The 22,239-nt window shown below is 39.2% G+C and overlaps 2 protein-coding genes across 2 annotated transcripts; one reads left to right on the forward strand and one right to left on the reverse strand.

The window, feature by feature from the left end:
• Positions 1–2: 2 nt before the first annotated feature.
• On the reverse strand, positions 3–10,874 carry usp39 (ubiquitin specific peptidase 39). Its single transcript, XM_034090618.2, has 13 exons — positions 10,663–10,874; positions 10,288–10,366; positions 10,083–10,177; positions 9,860–9,996; positions 9,260–9,412; positions 8,940–9,165; positions 8,754–8,828; positions 8,438–8,505; positions 8,088–8,276; positions 1,367–1,509; positions 1,106–1,241; positions 915–1,001; positions 3–251 (listed from the first exon to the last, which is right to left on the reverse strand). The coding sequence occupies exons 1-13, from the start codon at positions 10,730–10,732 to the stop codon at positions 198–200; spliced, it is 1,512 nt and encodes a 503-aa protein (XP_033946509.1). The 5' UTR covers positions 10,733–10,874; the 3' UTR covers positions 3–197.
• A 732-nt stretch (positions 10,875–11,606) lies between these two features.
• c9h2orf68 (chromosome 9 C2orf68 homolog) lies at positions 11,607–14,266 on the forward strand. The gene is made up of 4 exons (XM_034090620.2): positions 11,607–11,853; positions 12,517–12,650; positions 12,728–12,873; positions 12,954–14,266. Exons 1-4 carry the CDS (start codon positions 11,744–11,746, stop codon positions 13,074–13,076), a joined length of 513 nt encoding a protein of 170 aa, XP_033946511.1. The 5' UTR covers positions 11,607–11,743; the 3' UTR covers positions 13,077–14,266.
• The last annotated feature ends 7,973 nt before the right edge of the window (positions 14,267–22,239 follow it).

A 22,239-nucleotide genomic window follows, 5' to 3' on the forward strand; every position in this document is an offset into this window, starting at 1 on the left:
TGTGTCCTGAAGTTTGTTTATTTGGAAACTTCCACATAGTAAAAACATAAAACTGTGAAAAAAACCACGGGAACGTATACATTTATTTTTTTGCTAGCAAGAAAAAGTCTCTTTAGCCACTCGCATTTCTGTCATGTTGTTGTTTTATCCGTTAAATACCCAGTTTACGTCTGGCCATGTTGAGAATGTGGCCTCACTTACACCGCCGTGTGGTTGTTTGTGTCCGTGTCACTCTCCTGTCTCTTCCAGATCTGAAAGGAGAAAAAAAGGACATTTCAGTTAAAACAGAAAAAGCTTTTTCTGTTTAACGGTTCAGATAATGAGGATAAAATGATAACGATCTAAAGAAAAAGCTTATATCATTTTGTCCTCATTATCTGAACCGTTAACCACAAATTACACGTATTCAGTCCTCCATTAAGTTTATTAGCAAAATCAATACTGAAAAAACTGCTATAGTCTTTAAAATGATCAGAAGCGGCAACTGTCCGTTTTACAGTAGCGCTCCCTTTAAAACATACACACACAAAATTATTCATTTATTGTGCTGCGAGAGAATATTTCATGTCACTCTGAAACATATGGAGCCAAGGCCCAGCAGCATTTACATCAGGCAATAGATTCATATTCTAGCAAGATTGTGATCTAAAAAAAAATTGTTTTTTTAAACAGTGTTTAATAGGCTGCACTACAGTAATGTAATTTGCACAACTTTTCTATTTTTTGCCTTTACCGATTTAGTTATATCCTTAAAAATACTGATGAATATTTATAAAAAATGTCAGTGTAAATGTTTTGTTAAAGCACTCAACAACACGTGAAGTCCACAATATCTTTCCAACATCGCCATGGGCACTTGGGGAAAAACATGGTGATTTTCTCCATTTCCGAGAATTCATAGAAAAGTGACTTGCCTGGATGTAGGCCTCGGACAGTGTGATCATCTGGGGGAGAATGTCGGTCACCTGCAGGTCCTGCATCTCATACCACTTCCCAGTTCCCTGATAAAACAAAAAGATATTATTTACACATAGCTGTACAACAACACAACATGTCTTTATGTTGTTTGTACAAGTCATTTCTGAAATATCTGGCTGTAACCCACATGATGCAGAACATGTATTCTGTATGCTCCCTCGGTTGGTTTCCCATCATGCACCACGTTGGCGACGAGGTCATATGTTGTGTTTTTCTCTGTCACTTGAGCTTCTTCTGTCAAGTACTCACGAAGGTCTACATTCCTGTTGAAAAGAATACAAAAAAGGACAACATGAACAGGTGCAAAGTCATAATGGGGACAACATATTATTAAAACTATTATCGACACACATTTTAGATCCTGCAGATATATATCCACAGCACTTACGTGATGGGGAAGTTGACGATTGTGGGGTTCTTCTCCACGAAGAAGTTGTTCTTGGTGAATCTTTTGATGCAAAAGACGAGGTACGGAGGCAGTTTGGTCAACTGGAACCTTTTGAGGAAATTCTCTTTGTAGGTTTTGTACTCCTGAATGTAGATGAGACAGGAGAGCATGCACAAACGTTTAGAGTGTTATGTAAATAAAATATAAGAAAGCGGAAGGTACAGATGTGATGTGGGGCTGATTGCCAGAGGCCTGTACCATGAAGCCGGATTTTCGCTTAGCGGCTAACTTCAGGGAAAACTCTGGGTTTCCGGTCCTACGACGCTGGTTCTCTTTTTAGCAGGCTAGATCTCCATGGTAACTTATGCCGAGCGGCTAGCCTGCTCCGGACCAGGTTAGGTTGCAGGCTAAGAGATCAACTCAGTGAAAGCACCACCTGCTGACCAATCAGAGCTCAGTGTGCGGAGTTTAAAGCGATCAAGTCATATTACAGGAGAAAGGAAATACAGAAAAGCTGCCGTTGCAGGAAAGACGGCCGGCAAAAATCACCCACTGTGTGAACGTGAACATTAATAGAATATCACCTCCATCTTCAGAGCAATCTGACTATTATAACATTACCGTTAAGAAAGCTTACTTAAATATCTGGCACAACATAAGTAACCGGATCAGAGTAACATTAAGTACAGTCAGCGGCATATCACTTCATAATGTATCACATATCTCCTGATCTGAGTCAGCTGAGCCGTATCTGGCTATAGCGGACAAAATCATAAAAATATAAGAAAGAAATATAACGCAAAGTAAAGTGCCGCTGTGGCACCCGTCAGCGAATCCTTCAATGTCAGCCATCAATGCAATTTTCTCCTGACGGAAACGAAGCAAGACGCCTAGAAGGGGATTAGTCAAGTCCGGACCTTGGAGGAGTTCAGCATTAAGGGACTTTCCTTTAAATGAAGATGAACAGTCAAATACAACCCTGAGTTTCTTCTTTCTTTTATGGTAAACCCCATGATGCGGTATGTACCAGAGCCTGCCGTCTGATCTCTGAAGTTGATCTTGTGGAACCTTTTCGGCATAGCCCTTGTCCAGTACCTTTTCCATGAAGGCTTTATATTCTTCAGCGTAAACTGAATCTTTCTTGAATTTCCTAGCAAGGTTGGCTGTGCGATGTAGTGCCATGTTGTAATTGTTAGGCAGGGCCAAGTCCTTATCACGGAAGGGTAGAGGTAAGTTGTAATTAGGGATGTCCCGATCACCTTTTTTTGCTCCCGATCCGATTCCGATCATTTGATTTTGACAATCTGCCGATACCGATTTTTCCCGATCCGATCTTTATGCAATGCATTAAGAGAAAAAAAAGTCAACAGATAACGGCTGGTCATCCAACGCGATGAATTCAGCTATCTTGGCTCCTCAGGATGACTTTAAGATGTGAACATGGTCATTTTTGTTTTGTAACATTAAATTAAAAAAATTATTTAAAAAAAAAAAAAAAAAAATCCCGATCCCCGATTTTTGGAAAATCACGTGATCGGCTCCGATCCCCGATCACGTGATCGGATCCGATCCCCGATCACGTGATCGGATCATCTCTAGTTGTAATGTCCGTTTTTGATGATTATTGAACTTTCAGCCAAGTCCATGAATTTCCTGTCCTCACATGACATCTCTCTTTTTTCCTCATATTCCTTTTCAGGGAAATCCTGGTTGTACTGTGAGACTAGCTGGTCCCTCAGATTATCCAGTGAAATTCTATTGACAGTTGCTGACATTGTTTCCGAAGTATCCATAGCAGTGTGAGATTTGAGGGGCCCATTGACCACCCATCCAAACATTGTCTTCACTGCATATGGTCCATTTCCCTGACTGTGGATTATTTCCCAGGGTTCCAAGGCTTTGGGAACATTCATCCCCATCATCATTTCAATGTCTGCATCAATTTCCTTGATTTGGATCTGACTGAGATGAGGCCATTTTTCAAGATCGGAGTGTGTGAGAAGGTTTTCCTTTGAGATAGGAATCTTAGTTTGTGTATACACTTTGGGCAAGTTGATAAATTGTCCTCCATCTATGTTTCCTATTTCCAGACCTGTGATTTCATAGCTTTTTGTATTCCTTTTTTGTCCCAATGTGCGGAGTAGAATTCCAGTCTTTCGTCCTTTAGTATTCAGTTGGTTCATTAGGTTTTCAGTACAGAATGTGGCCGTGCTCCCAGGGTCAAGAAAGGCGTAGGTTTGAATATACTTGCTTCCTTTTGCTGCTTTAACTTGCACCGGAACAATACCACGGGCACAATCCTCACATGCCCCTGTTGACTGATCAGCTGATACATTCGCACTGTTGATGGACGCTCGCTTTGGTTCTGTTCTACTGTTTTGCAGGGTGACATGTTTTGAATTTAATTCATCAATATGCAGCAGTGTTGGATGTTTCCTTTGGCATGTAAGACAGTTTAGCTTCAATGTACAGTCTTTGCTCATGTGACCCTTCTTAAGGCAACCAAAACAGTAACCATTTGTCTTTAGATAATTAACCTTTTGGTCGTGAGGCTCTGATTTTAGTTTTAAGCAGTCCACTACTGCATGCCTGCCTTGACAGAAACTACATAGGGTTGCAGGGGCAGCTTTGATGTAGGTGGGTTGCTGCACCTTAAATGCCTGTAGCCTGATGTCATAATGTTCAGTTGCGGCTACATCCGTGGCACCTTTTAGGTGTTCTGAGGTCAGTTGTCCTATTGGTGGTGATTATCCTTTTAGTGGGATTTGAGTCTTTAATTTCTCCAAACACTGGGTGTAATAATATGTCAGAATGCTTTTCGGTGAATTCGACCAGATGTTTGAATCTAGCTCTGATGTTTTTCTTTTGAAATTCTTCGTACGCTGTAGTGCGCCATCTTTCCCTGAGCTTATATGGTAGCTTGGATACAATTAGTCTTAACGTTGATGTGACGTCTATCTCATCCATGTACTCCAAGTCCTGCATGGCGTTAAGGCATTCTCTTAGGTATAGTGTGTCGGCATGAAGAGATTGTCCATCGTCTGGCTTGATAGCTGTCCAGTTGAGTGCCTTATCCAGATAAGCATTTGCAATTTTAATTTTATTTCCATAATGTCTCTTTAAAAGTTGCATGGCCTCTGAATATCCTCTTTGTGCATCCATGTGAAGACAGCTACGGACCAGATCTCTGGCTTGACCTGATGTAAACTGTTCAAGAAAGTAGAGCCTGTCCTGGCAGTTACTAGTTTTCTCTTCAATTAGGTATCTGAATGCATGCATGACAGGTTGATAAGAGAGTGGGTCACCATTAAACACGGGCACCTCTCTCTTAGGTAGCAGGGATAGATTGTGTTGCATTATCATGAGATCAGCTATGTCCTTTTGTCTATGTGCCAGTGTGTTGAGGTTTTCCTGAGTAAAAATGTTGATTGCAGGATTTTCCAGTTGTGGGCTTGATGCACCATTTGCTTGCCGAGATCTTTTATGGAAATCCACAATTGTTCCATGTAGTGGAGTTTTAGGTACAGCAGCTACTTCAATAAATTCCAAGACAGAAGTGTCTGTATACGTTTGCTCCACCTTGTCCAATTGACCTTCTTCATCTAAATAAGCGTTCATAGCATCCCCAAGATGATCATCCTCATTTTGGCATCTGCTGCTGCAATCTGTGATTCCATCTCCACCTTTTCCATTTTTGATTTGAGAATTGTTTCCTCCAGTCGCAGTGCATGCATGCATGTCCTTTAAAGCAGCAGCCTTAGCCTTCAGAGCTGCCCTTTCTGCTGATGCTAACTTAGCAGCAGATGAGGCCCTTGATGTTGTAGTCCTTTTGGAGGCATTGGAGATACTGTCAAGTGGATCAACTTGTAGTTGTGCAATACGTTCTCTTCTCCATGCTTTAACTTCCTTTGCAAAGTAATTAAAGTTCATAATTCTGGGTTCATACCAGTCTGTTACATCAATGTCCTTTTCCTCTTCAGATAAGAGTTGTTGGAGAGCATTATGCACTTTATTGAATTCATCCATAGCGGTTTTAAACATATCCATGCAATCATCAACATCATCAACATTTCCACCGTCAATGAGCAGGGCTTTAGTTTCATTTAGTTTTCTTGTGCACACCCTCTGCGTGTGGCTGTGAGGGATTTTAAAAGATCCTCTGCCTCCATCGCAGTTTTAGGTTCAGTCATTTTTACTTGAGTTGCTTTTTAATTGTATTCAATCCCTTTGATCAGATTGCGTCTGCGTTAATCCATAACGCTGTTCTCCGCAGCGTGCGTAAAACTGGCTTGCACAGACGTCCTTATTTCTTTGATGAAGCGTTTAATCATTCCATCCATAACATTTGACACGTTTGGCTCATATGTTCATTTGCGTATGCATCCATTGATTAAATCACAACAAGCATGACGCATCATTCATTTATTCCTCTTGTTTACTCACGAGTCCCACGCGCACTGCCTCGCGTACAAACATTTCCAAAACGAGGCCGGCGTCTGTCCTCCTCTTGTTTTTCCACGCGACTCACGGAAGTTTCAATAAGGACATCCTTGTATCCCTCCTTGCAGCGGGCCCTCCACAGAAAAAGGGTTTCCAAAAAATAGTATCCATTCATGAGGAGGGTTTTTTACTGTATAGCGGCCTAAAAATATAAGAAAGAAATATAACGCAAAGTAAAGTGCCGCTGTGGCACCCGTCGGCGAATCTTACGCATGGGTAAAAATCTCTGCAGGTCACCCTTGAATAAGAGATCTTTTGATCTCAAGGGGCTTCACCTGGTTAAATAAAGGCTACAAACAAACAAACAAGGTCCGAGCAAAAGTCGTTTCAGTGCAATTTATTATCAACACATCAAGCATTTTCTCTTCCTTCTTACCCGATGGTAAAAACCCATAAGCCTACCGGGTGCGCCGCTCACTACCACCTGTATCCCATATTTATAATGAGCAGGCCTCCCCTCCCCCGGCGCCCAAAGGCTGCCTTTACAAAAACAGAGGCATTGTACAACTTATTTGATCAACTTCATAGGTCATAGGTCCTGGATGGATATCCTCGTGGATTCATCTTCCTATTATACACACATGCATTTCCAAACATTTGGACTACCTATGTTGCAAATGTATTATCTTTTCAATTTACACACGGCATCTATTGCACGTCTGTCTGTCCTGGGAGAGGGATCCCTCCTCTGTTGCTCTCCCTGAGGTTTCTCCCATTTTTCCCTTTAAACTGGGTTTTCTTTGGAAGTTTTTCCTTGTACGATGTGAGGGTCTAAGGACAGAGGGTGTCGTATTGTCATACTGATATTCTGTACACACTGTGAAGACCACTGAGACAAATGTAACATTTGTGATATTGGGCTATATAAATAAACATTGATTGATTGATTGATTGACTTAACTAATAATTAAAAGGAAGATTTACTATAAACAAAACAGAACAATAAAATAAATGGATAACTATTAAATAATATAAGCTCCTAGATATGGCTTCATCACTGGCCGTGCAACACTCAGTGTCACATACTGTATGCAGAAGTATTATTTTAAGCAACACATTAAGTTGAGGAAACACTCGAGATAAATGTAATTGAAGTCAGATCGTGTTTTAGACGGGGCAGTGATATCATAAACCTGTTAATGTACGCATTCAAACACTTTTTCTGTTACCAGCTGTATTCACCTTGCAGGTGCAGCTGTGTGGCTTTGATCCTGGATAAAGTGTTTCAGTCATGGATGTTTAAAGTTTAACTTCTTCATATGTCTAATATTATAGTTGACTTTTCATTCAGGAAGTATGACGCTGCGCTGTCAGTACGCTTCTCCATGTTTGTGATTGGTCGAATGCTCCAAATACCACCCCTTTCATGTGAACGCGCACCTAACTAGATAGGACACGGCTGGGCTGAGCGATCCACTTGATAACCCGCGTCGTAGGACCGTTTAGCGAGAGCGCGTATGTTTTGGATTAGGCCAACCGGCTAACTCAAACATATCCAGGTTATGTTGAACCGGCTTCGTAGTACAGGCCTCTGGTGCCCAAATGTTGCCGGTTTCAACAAACAGTCGTCATAATTTTCTAGTGGTTAGGTTTGTTTTACAGTAAAGCTGGTCACTAGGAATTATTTTCTACAGTACACATCTGAAAATCTGCATTTTAAAACAAAACTTCAACATTAAACACCGTGGTCCCGACCGGCCTCAGGACTTTTTTCTTCTTCTATCTTATCAGAGAAGATGCTCTTTTTTATTCTGTGTTATTTGGAGGTACATGGTCAAGTACATGCTTTCAGAAGCTCAAGCCTTTTTCTGACAGGGTTACCAAACATCAAAACAACACGAACACATAGTTGGATGCTTGGCAGAGCCAAAGCAAACAAACAGCATCAAGTTGAGGAGAACAGGTATGTGCCAATTTGATTTATCGCAATAGTTAAACTGTGTGTGCAATTTTAAATAGTGCATTATGCCAAACTGTGCAATGATATGGTTTTGTATTCATCTAAATTAGTAGTTGCCCAATTGTTTTTTCCGCACCTTTAACCCTAGTTGTAACATGTCAACATTTAATAATTCAGTTTTTGGCTAAAAAAACCTAATCAACACCAAAGCATTTCAGGTAAGATTACTGCATCGCAACATTTCTCTTAATCATTTTTTCCTCACTCGTTTCATTTTGCATTTATTATTTAAAGTCTATTATTATTATTATTTAACTGTACCTTCTCCGTGATGCCATTGAACTTCCCCAGGATGTTGAAGAGGGGAACCTGTGGGATAATGAGCTGCTCCTTCTCATCCTTGTACAGTGGAGCTGTTGGAAGGTCAAGGGTCAGAAACAGGAAGGTGGACTCTGACATCTGCTCCTGGTACTCCTCCGTCACAAGCAACGCCTCTTTCTCTTCTGGTGTCTGGCAAATCAAAGTAAAACAATGAGAAGAAAACCATGGCTTTCTAAACATAATACTATTTGCAAAAACTGCTCGGATAATTTTTGAATAAGCATGGACTATTCTTTATAAAAACCATTCACATTCAAGATGTCAATTCATGTTTTGATAATGAAACTCACACAATCTGGGTGTGGAAGTTTCTTTGAAAAGATCCGCATGGAGCCTTGAAACGCTTTTGTGATGCTTGCTGAGAGGGCAGAAAGATAAATGAGGACACCGGTTTATTTTCATATATCCAACAGTCAATAACTTAAGTAAAATGTTTCATGCTAAAGCTAACTCTAAAGGTAAATTCAACCTTAGAGAAAGAGAGAAAAGTAACATTCACACTTGATGTAAAACTTATTATTTTTTTTGCCAAACCTCTTTCTGATGATTGCATTAAAGACACATTTTGCATTTATTAACCCCTTTGATTATCCTCTTCTGACTCACATGTTTTTTTCTTTGTGCCTCCCAGAGCACCATGCAGAGCATTCAAGAACCACGTCATGAAGTCCACAGCATCTCCTGCAGAACAGAAGACAATCAATCAGAATCACAATGTAATCTCTATAGAGCAACACGTGCTAAAAGTCTTATTAAGATGTGCAGTACTTCTTCTGGAAACGCAAGCCTTACCTTGTTTGGTGATTTGAAAGTTCTTCTTGCTGCACAGCACAACAGCTTGCAGCATCTCATGTGGAGAGACATGAGCCTTGAAGTTTCTCGGATTCCAAAGTTTGCGCATCAGCTCACCGAACCTCTGCACCAAGAGGAACATGATGTCCCCCGGTGGTCTCCGGATCCCCATGTAGTTTTCCTCCTCAAGGAAGTAGTTTCGCAACGGTGGAACATTGGAAAAAGCCTGGGGGGGGAAAGGCAAACGTGACATGGTTGTGATTATTTAGAGAAGTGAATGACCATGTCCATTGATGGTCCAGGGAGACAGTTAATCGTACCTGTAAAACCACATTGGCGTAGTCGTTGGCTTTAATGTTGTTGAGCCCTACGATGCCAGGCAGGTAGGTCGTACCATCGTAGGCTCGGTACAGTTTACCCTGCTTGTCCAGCCCTCCAATGTGCTGCTTGGCGAAAGTTGGTTTCAGCACATACTGTAAAGAAAGTGTCAACAGATTACTAACAACAAAGTGCAGTTTGTACAGTATGGAATTGGTGTTACTTATTGACACTGTGACACTTTGAGAATGACTTTTGGTGGTTAAAACAGTATCCAACTTATATTATCCTGTCATAGTATTATGCCAACTCATTCAAAATCAATATGAATAGTGACTATAGTAAAACACCATCAGATCACATTTGAAATATATCCATATGAAACACTCTTATTAACTAATATACAGTTGTATAACTATAATAATAATAATAATAAGTATAGCCATCGGGTATGTTTTTGGCATGTAATGTTTCTGAATACTACATGAACTCTCAATCCTGGATGTATTTATAATATGCAAAGTCATATTTTACTCGTGTTAAGATGGTGCTTAACACGAGTAAAATATTGACATGCCATCAGCCTGTTACACTTAACTTACCGTGATGTCTTCTAGTGAGGAGTCAATGATCTCGTAGTTGTCTGGCAGACAGTAAAACTTGAGAGTGTGCAGATTCAGGAACACATGATGGGTAAACTGCACACTGTGCGTGTAAGCATGAGACTTCAAACCTCTACCTGCAGGGATACAAGCAAAACATGAGTGAATCAGTCAGCACAACAAGGTGTTTCATTCCTTGTTTAATGTTGGATCCCTCACTTACCTTGAAAGTATTTCCCACATATAAGGCAGGCGTAGACATTGATGTGGGAGAGTGATATGGAGCACAGTTTCTCAAAGTCAAAGTCCAGCACACTCCTGATGGATACATAGACAAGACTGGGAATCAGCTGTAGAGCAATAGAAGAGGACGGGGCTAACTAGCATGTAGCACTAACATTAGCTATGCACATTCAACTATATCTTACCTGTTTATAGTGTCGAGGTAAGGACAGTGGCGGCTTCTCCGGTCTTCTGCCGCACGTCCTCGGCCTACTTTGGCTGCCACTGCAACCGGAAGTAAAACAAAACAATGTTCAAACAAGTTTAATGTAATCTCACGTTAGCCAAACATGCTAACTGACCTAGCCTTTTGGTTGTTATGACATGATCAACTTGATGCACACGAGTAATGATGAATAAATCCGAAGGGTGGTATCTTTCTTTAACCAGTGAAAACTATACTGCAGTGGTTCTTGTTGACCTGCCTGTGTGTGACTGAAACTAGTGAATACAATCAAACGCACTTTCTAGTAGCACTAGTTAGCTTCATGCTAACCATACGTAGAAGTAAATAAACGTACCTATGTCTTCGTCGTCCTCATCATCATCGTCCACTTCAGCCTCTCTTTCTCGCTTCATAGAAACCATCATGGCAGTTTCCTTCGGAGCTTAATGTCAAAACAACAGAGAAGGTACAACTTTATTTGGAGAAGATGAATGAGCAGCACCGTGCGCGATGGTCGAAACTCGCGGTGGTTGTACGTCGCAAATGGCCAACCAAGAACTAACACGGAGAGGCCAGCATTATTGCCCCTTAGTTGCTCAATACCAATACCACACAGTTGCCAAAAGTACTTTGAGATTGTATTTAGTAGTAAAAAGTAGAAGTACCAGAGTGTAGGAATACTCTAGTTAAAGTCCTGCATTCAAAATGTTACTCAAGTAAAACTACAACATAGCTGACATCAGAATATACTTAAAGTACCAAAAGTAAAAGTTGTAAAGTACTCATTATGCAGATTGGCCATTTTCAGAATAATATAATATATGTTTTGATTATAATTATTAATATGTTTATCATAGCTGGTAAAGGTGGAACTCATTTGTATTATTTTATTTACTGCGGTCTAATTTATGGATTTACTAGGTGTAACTTACTAAATTCTTATTTAAGTGTTGATCATGTTTGATAACATTTTTCATAATGTGTAAAGTAACTGGAGGTATTAAATAAATGTAGTGGAGTAAAAGTACAATAATTATCTCTGAATTGTAGTGGAGTAGAAGTACAAAGTAGCAGAAAATGTAGATAGTCAAGTAAAGTACTGTACCTACACAGTACTTGAGTAAATCTACTTTACTTTACATCACTGCAATACAAATATATTAATTTTCTGAAAGCATAACTTGATTTTTTTTATATATGTATATTTACATTCAATTTCTGATTTATTGTGCTTCAGAAAATGTCTCTTTAAAACAATGTTTATTTTCGAGCTATTATTAAGTTGTAAACTCGGGGAATGTTTTAGTTGGACAACGATTTACCGTTAGCTAGCATGTAGCTTTTTGTCATGTCTGTGGATCTGCCTGAGACTTGTTGCAATCCTTAGCGTTTATTATCTCACAAATATTATCACCGCTTTGGAACATTTTGTTGAAATGGATATTTTAGGAGAAGATGAATTGGACGAGCTGAAATACAAACGGTCTGGGCGCTTGGATATGAGCCACGGCTTCCTGCACCATATCCGGAGGAACCAGATTGCTAGGTGATTTCCCAAAAGCTAATGCTAGAAGCTAACAAACAAGCTTTCACTATTTAGCCACAATATCTGGAGCCACAACCGCACACGTTAAATAGAAGTTAGAGGATGTTATAGAAGTTACTGTGATTGTAAGGGGAGGTTCCTCTACACTCAACCTGAACATATACAAATAAGTCCTTCAGGCGCATGGCTAGAGTCATCCTAGGTATATATTTCAAAGATTCAAAGGCTTTATGTTATATGCACAGTACCTACAGTGTAGACATGGCAATGACAAAATGAAGTCCCAAGCTCCTCCAACAATGCAACATAATACATAAAACATACAATACTAATAGTACAAGAAGAAGCAGAGTAGAATAATAGTTTAGGACACTGGAGACAAAACAACATATAGCTAGCTGTTGTAACGACGACAACAACAACAACAACAACAACACTGTTATCACTGGTAACATTAAGTATCAACCATCCTCATACACGTTCATTGTACCTGTACCTCATATCTGTTGTTTAACCCTTTCCTGAGATTTCCTTCTATACTTGTTTTCTCTATTGGTTAGTGAGTATGTCCCATTTTTAAAGTTATCTAATCAATTATCTTAAGAGTGTAAAAACCACAACTTCCATTCAAATGAAATAATGTTGATTTCTTGGCTCTTCAAGAGATGACTATGATAAATCGGTGAAGCAAGCCAAAGAGGTGCAGGAGGCAAAAGAGCTCCAGCGACGGAGGAATACCACGACCCCTAGACGACCCCGTCGACCTGATATCCAGGTGTACGATCCTCGACGCAGACGTAAGTTAAGGCACTTTGCTGTGTTTATTTCCAACACTGAATCCAGTCAATAATATACTTGTCTGCTCATTTCCCAGATGATTCAGATCCAGGGGCCGGTGCTGAGGCAGAGGAGTCCAATGAGAGCGGGTCCAGCACAGAAACAGAGACCCATGGTACTGAACTCTTTTGGCTCGACTACCAGGCGGACTCTGGTACCATTACCTCATTCCTTGTGCACAAGGTACATGCAGATCACTGTTTATTATTCTGGCATTGTGATTTATTTTTGCTTTGGTCCTAATTCCCTTTCTATTTCTAAAGGAGGACAAGCCTGAGAGGTTAGTGCAGCGTGTAGCAGAGAAAAACATATTGGATTCAGCCATGAGGGCAGCTCTGGAGACTCGACTTCGAAAGGAAATTGAAAAAAGACGAGGGAAACGCTGACTGAACAGAAAATTGTGATGACATAGCGGGTCTTCGGGCAAAGACGAGCAATACTTAATTTGCAGTTCTGCACTCCTACAAAGCATGAACGCTGTTGACAGTGCATAATGAGAGCTCTGGGATGACGTACTGTCCACAGAGATCCAGCTAGATGAGCATCCAGATGTCAATCCAGCTTCTGTTTTCGAGTAGGAACCGCACAGATTCAGTCCGCAACACTAGGCAGGTTGGTGCAGTCGACTGTCAGGTTCGGGTTTACTACATTTCACTCACTTTGGATTGTTACCTCATGCCCTCATTCATAACGTTAAGGATGGTTCATACACCTTCAAGTTCACTTAAAAACAACGTTGATGATTTCAGAAAGTTAAAGGTAGGGTAGGTAAGTTTGAGAAACCAGCTCGAGATACACTTTTTGTTATATTCCATGGAATGCTCTTAACATCCAGATAGCAATAAATATCTTAAGTGCTTTGACAAAAAATCCATAAAAAGATGTCATCTGTGGAAGCCGTAGCGCTGTAAAAAGCACGACCAATCATCTGAGCCGGCCCGGCTAAAGTAACTGGATGGCCGACCTGCCTGTCAGCTTTCCATCTGTGCACAAACTTATCTCGTACCCTCATTGGTCATGTGCGCGTTCGTGGGTGTTGGAGGAGGGGCTCTGTAAGGAAGTGGCAGATTTACTCCGGTCGTGTATTTTCAAATTCTAGCGCACTCGAGCTGGTTTCTCAAACTTACATACCTTACCTTTAAAGTCAGAGAGGAGTGAGTATTATTTGACAGAGAGCATCGCCACCTTCCTCCGCAGTTACACATGTCCTGAATTTCTTGTGTTTACAAATTTCTAGTTTTTATAAACAAAATGTTTACTTTTTGGTAAAATGCTGTGAATGGAAAGTCAGTGAAATCAGCGATTTTGTGTTTAAAACATTTGAGAATATCTTCTTTTGGAGAGAATAGTGGAGGTGGCCATGACAATGTGTTTGTGTGTCTTCTGTCTTTTGTTGTTTTCAGTATTCTTATTTATTTTGGATTGTTGAAATACTTTTATTTTTGATACTGTAATATTTTTGAGGACATACCTCTTTACGTATAGAATGACGTACTGTATATAAAAGCCATTTATACTGTCCAAATGTGTCTGGATTTAGACGTGTGGAATTAAACGGCCATAACGTGTGAACACATTTTCTTAGTGTCTTGATATTTTGTTAAACACTCAAATGGATGTAGAAAAATACCAGATAATCATCACTTCTGTTCTATCCTGAAACATACATTGGTTGGAATACTTACAGCAAAATATATTTTCAGTTTACTGAAACTCCTCAGCAGGTGGCAGTAGGAATCAGCGTTTCCACTCTGCAGGCCTATCTTCTTAACTTTTGTTTTTATAATAAGTTAATTTAAATGTTTGTCAATTAGTAGTGCATAGCAGTGTGTTATAATTGTATAGACATATTGTCATTTTCCATACACAATATGTCTACAGTATGTGTTAATCAACCTAAAATGCTACAACAACATTCTTCTATGGCACTACTTCATCTCTTTTTATATACAAAAAAAAGTAAGGAACTGGAGGGTAAAAACCTGTAATTCCAGGGAAACTGGTACTATATTCCACGGCTGATTGTATGATAAAAGAGCCTGTTTCTTTCATACAATGTTTTGTCATCCAACCTTTTTTAGTTTTGTTGTGTTTGGCCCGTTTTCCTCGCTGGGACAACCCCCAAGGCAAGAACAACTGACAGAAAGGCCCAGGGACAAAGTGAGAAGATCAAAAAGAAAGTAAGCACTCCCTATTCTAACTTTGATAATAGCATTAGTGCACATGTTGAACCTGTCCTTTAACAGGCTGTTAAAGGACAAGTTCAACATGTGCACTAATGCTATTTATTGGAATAGTTGGTTTGCTATTTATCCGTTGGCTGTAAATAGCAAACCAATTATTCCCATCCCCACAGTGAAAGAGTAAACACAAAGTTTAACTAACCATCCCTTTGCTGTGGAAAAAAACAAAGTTAAGTTGACATTTGGACAGACTAGCTGACTAGTCAGGGATTAATTCATTGTTTTCACTAATGCATGAAAATATGCAAACTTCATCCTCTGACCATGGCGGGGCCAAGTCTCCACAGCATTACACAAAGCCTTTTCATGAAAAGCTGTCTCTGCCGTGCTATTGGTGCAACAGAGACACTCCTCTGAAGTTTGTCGACGCCCTTCTCCTGCTCACTTCTCATTTTCCAGTCAGCATGTGACTGAGGTTATGAGAGGATAGACACATTCCTATGTCACCCACTCGTCTGATTGCCAGATTATCTCTAGTTTCACTCATTGGATGAACATTATCCAATCACAACTCATACCTGCACACCTTACCCTCTTAGAGCAGCTTCACTTCCAAAATATTATAAAACACCTGCGGTCAGGTAACACTTATATGACTGCAGATCACTGAGGTACCTGTTGTGACAGGCAGGCAGCGCTTATGTATTCTGCAACATGGGACCATGACGTACCATACGCTGCTATACTGCACTGGTGTGTTCTCATTTCTAACCCAATGCACTATTTCCTGAGAAAAACAACTATGTAGCCACCATGAGCCATCATTTTTTAAATTAAAATCTCTAGGTTAGCATGAACTATTATTTGAAAATAAAATAACATTGACTAATTAACCCCACCTATCTTTAAGGATTGCAAGCAACTCTCTGCTTCACCAGTGGATACTTGGAAATCTTCAGTTTGATCATGGCCTGTAGGCCCATGATAAAGAACGTGAGCAGGAGAAGGGCGTCGACAACTTCAGAGGAGTGTCTCTGTTGCACCAATAGCACGGCAGAGACAGCTTTTCATGAAAAGGCTTGTGTAATGCTGTGGAGACTTGGCCCGCCATGGTCAGAGGATGAAGTTTGCATATTTTCATGCATTAGTGAAAACAATGAATTAATCCCTGACTAGTCAGCTAGTCCGTCCAAATGTCAACTTTAACTTTGTTTTTTTCCACAGCAAAGGGATGGTAGTTAAACTTTGTGTTTACTCTTTTCACTGTGGGGATGGGAATAATTGGTTTGCTATTTACAGCCAACGGATAAATAGCAAACCAATTATTCCAATAAATAGCATTAGTGCACATGTTAGTAGTAGTACAAATGCCATATCAATCTCATTAGTATGCAGAAAAAGTGACAGGTCGCCCCGCCCCCTTTTGACCGGAAGTCCCGCCTTATTTGACCGGAAGTCCCCGCCTTTTTATTTTTATTTTGAAAACCGGGAAGTCCCGCCTCGTTCGAACCGGATGTCCCGCCCCCAGCTTCCGGCGGATGTCCCGCCCCCCGCTTCCGGTTTACAAAATAATAAAATTAATTTAAATTAAAAAAATGAGAAAAAATAAAATGCCGTTGTTTTCAATCAATTAATATGTCTAGGATTATATATCCCCGCCTCCCTAACCACTTCCTAACTTACAAATACTAGCAAATAACATGAAATTAATCAAAAAGTAAAGCATCTTTGGAGAGAGAAAACTCAATTCAATACAATTTAATGAATATTTTACCCTGTTCTAAAGTTTTGCACCCTTAAAGAAAAACCCCTTCCTTACCAAGTACTTCATATTATACCCTTTTGTTAAGTGTTGCGTACATCAGGGTGTATCTCAAAGTATCTTGGTAACATAAAATAACTAAAATATGTAAGTTTATCAGAAAAAAAAAAAAACCCATTGTTTAACTGAACAAGTGTTGCATACATCAAAGTGTGTCTAAAAGTATCTTAGTAACACAAGAAAAGAGAAAAAAGCCTTGATGTCAACAAAACTGTATTTTTTCCACTGAAATAGCGTTAAAATAAAAAAAAGTGCCTTTAAAGAAAATGTATTCAGACAAAGTATTTTATTTTCAAAAAAAAAAAAAAAAGTTTAAGGTTTTGCATACATAAAAAGTGTATCTTACAGTTCCTTGTGAGAGAATTACACACAAATCTGCCAAGTGTCAGGGAAAAATGTTAAAATCACAAACTTACCTTTTAGAGAAACAGTCTTTAAGAAAAAATCTAATCAGACTGTACTTCATTTTCTAGTTTTAAGGTTTTGCATCCCTCAAAGTGTGTCTAAAAGTATCTTGGCAAGAGAAAAAAAAAAGCCAAAATCTGCCTTTAAAAGAATCCGAATTCCTTATAAAAGTACTTTATATTCAACCAGTTTCAGTTTTCAGACCCAAACTGTATCTAAACGTATCTTGGTAACACAAGAAAAAGAGTAAGTGTAATTTCTTCGGAATGTTACAGAATGTTTTCTGAAAAATGAAGATTCCGGGACCCTTTAAAATGTTTCGTTTACAATACTATTACATATAGAGGAGAGCTCTTCTTCGGGAACATCCTCTCCCCTACTTTGTACCATCCAGTCATTAAGCCCATATCCATTATCCTGGTGATAATAAGGGTAGGCTACATCAGACTTGGTTTTCTCAGATCCATGGCTAGTTTTCAACGGTCGTCTTGATGGGGTCCTTCGTTTTAGATGATTTGCTGAGTGGGGTGGGACTTATTGCGTTGAGTGGGGGGAGTCAGTGTAGAATTGAGAGTTTTTTAGAAAAAGTTCTTTAAGCGTTGTAGCTTTTTCATCTCATCTCCAGCAATAGGTCATCATTTAAGAACAAGTAATAGTTTTGTCAAGATCTACAGAAAAAAGTCAAAAAAAAAAGTATAGTACGTCAGAAATATGTAAAAGTCATATAGTATGTTGAAAATCAAAAAAAAAGAAAACTCAATTCAATACAAATTAATGAATATTTTACCCTGTTCTAAAAGTTTTGCACCCTTAAAGAAAACCCCTTCCTTACCAACTACTTCATATTATACCCTTTGTTAAGTGTTGTGTACATCAGGGTGTATCTCAAAGTATCTTGGTACATAAAATAACTAAAATATGTAAGTTTATCAGAAAAGAGAAAAAACCTTGTTTTAATCTGAACAAGTGTTGCATACACCAAAGTGTGTTTAAAATCTTAGTAACACAGAAAAAAGAGAAGAAAGCGTTAATGTTAACAAACAATTGGATTGTTCCACTGAAATAATAAATAAATAATTTCAAAAGGTGCTCTTAAAAAGAACAAATGTATTCAGATAAAAGTATTTTGTTAGACTATTAAGTCCACGATGGTTATATTTAACCCCTAACCCATTTGTATTATATGTTGTGTTTGTCCTAATAAAGCCAGAGTCACCTGAATTAATTTTGTCTCCAGACCTTGTTTTATTTTTTTACATTTTGTAACAATCTTAAAACATTTTGTGGTTTGACTCTTTTTAAAAAAGTTCTTTTTCATCTATTCATTTTTCAACTAAGCAGCAAGAGGTCTCAAATGTAAGAACAAGTAATAGTTTGTCACCGATTTATGGGGAAATAGTCAGAGCGCGATGTCAAATCTTAAAGACAGCTTGAACTGGATAAATGGTTAGTCTTTTTCAACACTACCGTACGTTCTGCATGGTTAGTATATCTGGCCCATCGATTTAGACCCTATGCCTTAGACGCATGCCCTCAATAGGGTAGTCACGCTTTGGGAAGAGGTGTTTCATTTCATAGATCCACCTTGATTGTTATTGTGAAGAGGGACGGGGGGAGGAAGCATTCATAGGATGAAGAAGCATAAACATAACTTGTTTGTAAAACGGACAGCACATCAGTTTCAAGAAAGATGACACCGTGTTTTATGCATGACATGCAACATATCTTGAAGTCCTACAAAAAAAAAAAAAGGTACAAGTATATTGTGTTGAAAATATCGCCAAAAGTCGTAATATTGTTATATGTATTAGTTGCATGTTGTTTTTTGCTAGCAATCACATGTAGTTTTTCCCAAAATATAATGGAAAAAAAAAAGCGAGAAAGACAAAAAGAAAAGTGGATGAGTATGTCTGTCTCTCGGGGGGGGTTGGTTTGTTAAGATCACAGTCTTAAGCGAAAATCTGCTCAGAAAAGTACTTAACTTCTACCAGTGGCTAGTTGTCATACATAAAAAACACTATCATGGTCTAGGAGTGTTGTTTAGCTGTAAAATACCTCCACATTTTAGTTTTTTCAGCGTACGGTGAATCTTTCTACCATACATGCCTTTGATGTCAATGGCGGTTATATATAATGTGTATACCGTTTTGTCTTCAACAAGTTTTGAAAAAACTTTATTAAACTTTATATAAAGAATTCTTTCCCCTCAGCTGTTTGTAACTTTTTAGGGATCTCGCTGTGTGTTAAAACTGTATCAAAAAGCTTTGGTAACCTTACCCTTCTTTTTCTTTTTAATGTTTGAGCACAGGTTTTTCTAAATACATTTATGACTGTTAACAAATAATTAAAGCCATCATTATATTCGGACAGCGACTGCATATCGCAGAGATCTGCTTGAAATTGTTGCAGCGGTCTGAGTACGAAAACTCTGTTTTCTTAACAAAATGCACCTGTGTCGACTTATACAAATGTATATGTGTTATCCTCTGATAAATATTCTCTGACTTTCTATATATATTTAAGTATATTACCTACCTCCCCTCTGTTTACAACATGCTTGTCTCCATAGGGGGTTTATGACTTCTCCATAGGGGGTTTGGGGTTTTCCCCCTCCCTTATCCTTTAGCAAAAAAGGCTGACTTTTTAAAATATCTGTTTTTTATATGTTTTACTTTGATTTGGAGCACCCAACGGATGGCTGTAAGTTGTCACCGGTGTCTCGCTGATTAAATTCATATCAAGACGTCTCTTGGCCATTTTCTCTCGACTTGAAAAATATTTAAGAGTGACGCTGGCTTTTTATTTAGACAGCCCTAAAGCGAGAGGGGTGAGGGGCGGGGAAAGTGTGTGTGTGTGTGTGTGTGTGTGTGTGTGGTGTGTGTGTGTGTGGGTGTGTTGTGTGTGTGTGTGTGTGTGTGTGTGTGTGTGTGTGTGTGTGTGTGTGTGTGTGTGTGTGTGTGTGTGTGTGTGGTGTGTGTGTGTGTGTTCCCCCTCCTTCACCATATGTTTTCTCCCCTCATGTCCTGTCATGTCCTGTTTGCAAAAACAGAGAGGTTTAAATATGTGTTTTTTAGATGCTTTACTTTTGATTAATTTCATGTTATTTGTAATAGCCATATAGTTGAATATATAACCCCAAACAACACATTTTCCCATTTTAATATTCTTCGTGAAGTTCTTCGGCTGTAGGCGTCTGAACCCGGCATACAAACTGCATTCGTTTCTTGATTGGAGCACCCAACGGATGGCTGTAAGTTGTCACCGGTGTCTCGCTGATTAAATTCATATCAAGACGTCTCTTGGCCATTTTCTCTCGACTTGAAAAATATTAAGAGTGACGCTGGCTTTTTATTTAGACAGAGGGAGAGGGTGAGGGGCGGGGAAAGTGTGTGTGGTGTGTGTGTGTGTGTGTGTGTGTGTGTGTGTGTGTGTGTGTGTGTGGTGTGTGTGTGTGTGTGTGTGTGTGTGTGTGTGTGGTGTGTGTGTGTGTGTGTGTGTGTGTGTGTGTGTGTGTGTGTGTGTGTGTTCCCCCTCCTTCACCATATGTTTTCTCCCCTCATGTCCTGTCATGTCCTGTATGCAAAAACAGAGAGGTTTAAATATATGTTTTTTTTTAAGATGCTTTACTTTTGATTAATTTCATGTTATTTGCTAGTATTTGTAAGTTACATTCGATACTGTATACAGGATTAACCACACAGGAAGTGGTTAGGAGGCGGGATATATATATCCTAGACATATTAATTGATTGAAAACAACGGCATTTTATTTTTCTCATTTTTTTTATTTAAATTTATTTTTTATTTTATTTTGTAAACCGGAAGCGGGACATCCGGTCGAACGAGGCGGGACTTCCGGTCGAACGAGGCGGGACTTCCGGTTTTCAAAATAAAAATAAAAAGGCGGGACTTCCGGTCAAATAAGGCGGGGACTTCCGGTCAAAAGGGGGCGGGGCGACCTGTCCACTTTTTCTGCATACTAATGAGATTGATATGGCATTTGTACTACTACTCATGTTGAACCTGTCCTTTAACAGCCTGTAAAGGACAGGTTCAACATGTGCACTAATGCTATTATCAAAGTTAGAATAGGGAGTGCTTACTTTCTTTGTGATCTTCTCACTTTGTCTCTGGGCCTTTCTGTCAGTTGTTCTTGCTTGGGTTGTCCCAGCGAGAAACGGGCCAAACACAACAAACTAAAAAGGTTGGATGAACAAAACATTGTATGAAAGAAAACAGGCTCTTTTTATCATACAATCAGCCGTGGAATATAGTACCCAGTTTCCCTGGAATTACAAGGTTTTACCCTCCAGTTCCTTACTTTTTTTTTTTCACATTGTAAGTTATGACTGAGTTATTGAACTTGAATAGTAATGTAAATATTATAAACAAACCCTATTGATAAAGCACCGAAGTTCACATTACATTTCCTTTGTTTAATATTATTTTTATATCAGTTTAGATCCAATTTGTTTGATTTTGGAACGTCTCCAGGACCAACCTGTTAAACCCCAAGGTCCCCGTCGGCGGGGACCCTGTTTTTTTTCCCCACTACACTGTGGCCTCAAGGGATCTTAATATTTAACTATTAATGTGTTATACAGATTAACGGTAATAATCTCAGCTAACTGACGATACAAACCATCTTTACCAAAACAAAACACAAGTCTCATAAGAAGCATCTAAATGACCCCTTAGCGAAAAATGCTAACGGACATTGGCACAGAACTCAAGATAAAAGATACCCTTATTACTTATCGTAGCTGCACATACAAGATATCCGATTAAAGCTGAGGTTCCACAGATTATTTAGGTATATAGTATCATCACTGAGTGATCCGGACTCGCAACAGGGGAAGCAAATACAGACATCACAACACGTACCTTCTAGGGAGATCGTCTCACTCGTAGCTGTCCAATCTGATCAAAAGACGTGTTCAATGGCATTAAAACGAGAAAAAACATGGCTGAATCGGTTCATCCATAGGTTTTTAACGTCTCTGTATAAAAAAATGATTTAATTTATAATCCATAATTCCATTTTTATGTAAAAATCGGAGAGCAATGTTAGCTGCTGATGGTAGCCACCAGAGTGGCTGCTGCTTCCGGTCTAGGCTATGCGTCAGTCTCACACACACAT

This window comes from Pseudochaenichthys georgianus, chromosome 9, assembly GCF_902827115.2.
Source record: "Pseudochaenichthys georgianus chromosome 9, fPseGeo1.2, whole genome shotgun sequence".
NCBI lineage: Eukaryota > Metazoa > Chordata > Actinopteri > Perciformes > Channichthyidae > Pseudochaenichthys > Pseudochaenichthys georgianus.

What these genes read in the sequence shown, in the direction of transcription:
- usp39 (XM_034090618.2), bottom strand. Translation starts at nt 10,732, where the DNA reads ATGATGGTTTCTATGAAGCGAGAAAGAGAGGCTGAAGTGGACGATGAT. An exon ending in TGAGGACGACGAAGACATAG is followed by an intron (nt 10,367 to 10,662) that starts GTACGTTTATTT and finishes TTCCGGTTGCAG; the next exon opens with TGGCAGCCAAAGTAGGCCGA. An exon ending in AACTTCCACACCCAGATTGT is followed by an intron (nt 8,277 to 8,437) that starts GTGAGTTTCATT and finishes TTGATTTGCCAG; the next exon opens with ACACCAGAAGAGAAAGAGGC.
- c9h2orf68 (XM_034090620.2), top strand. Translation starts at nt 11,744, where the DNA reads ATGGATATTTTAGGAGAAGATGAATTGGACGAGCTGAAATACAAACGG. An exon ending in GTACGATCCTCGACGCAGAC is followed by an intron (nt 12,651 to 12,727) that starts GTAAGTTAAGGC and finishes CTCATTTCCCAG; the next exon opens with ATGATTCAGATCCAGGGGCC. An exon ending in CCTCATTCCTTGTGCACAAG is followed by an intron (nt 12,874 to 12,953) that starts GTACATGCAGAT and finishes CTATTTCTAAAG; the next exon opens with GAGGACAAGCCTGAGAGGTT.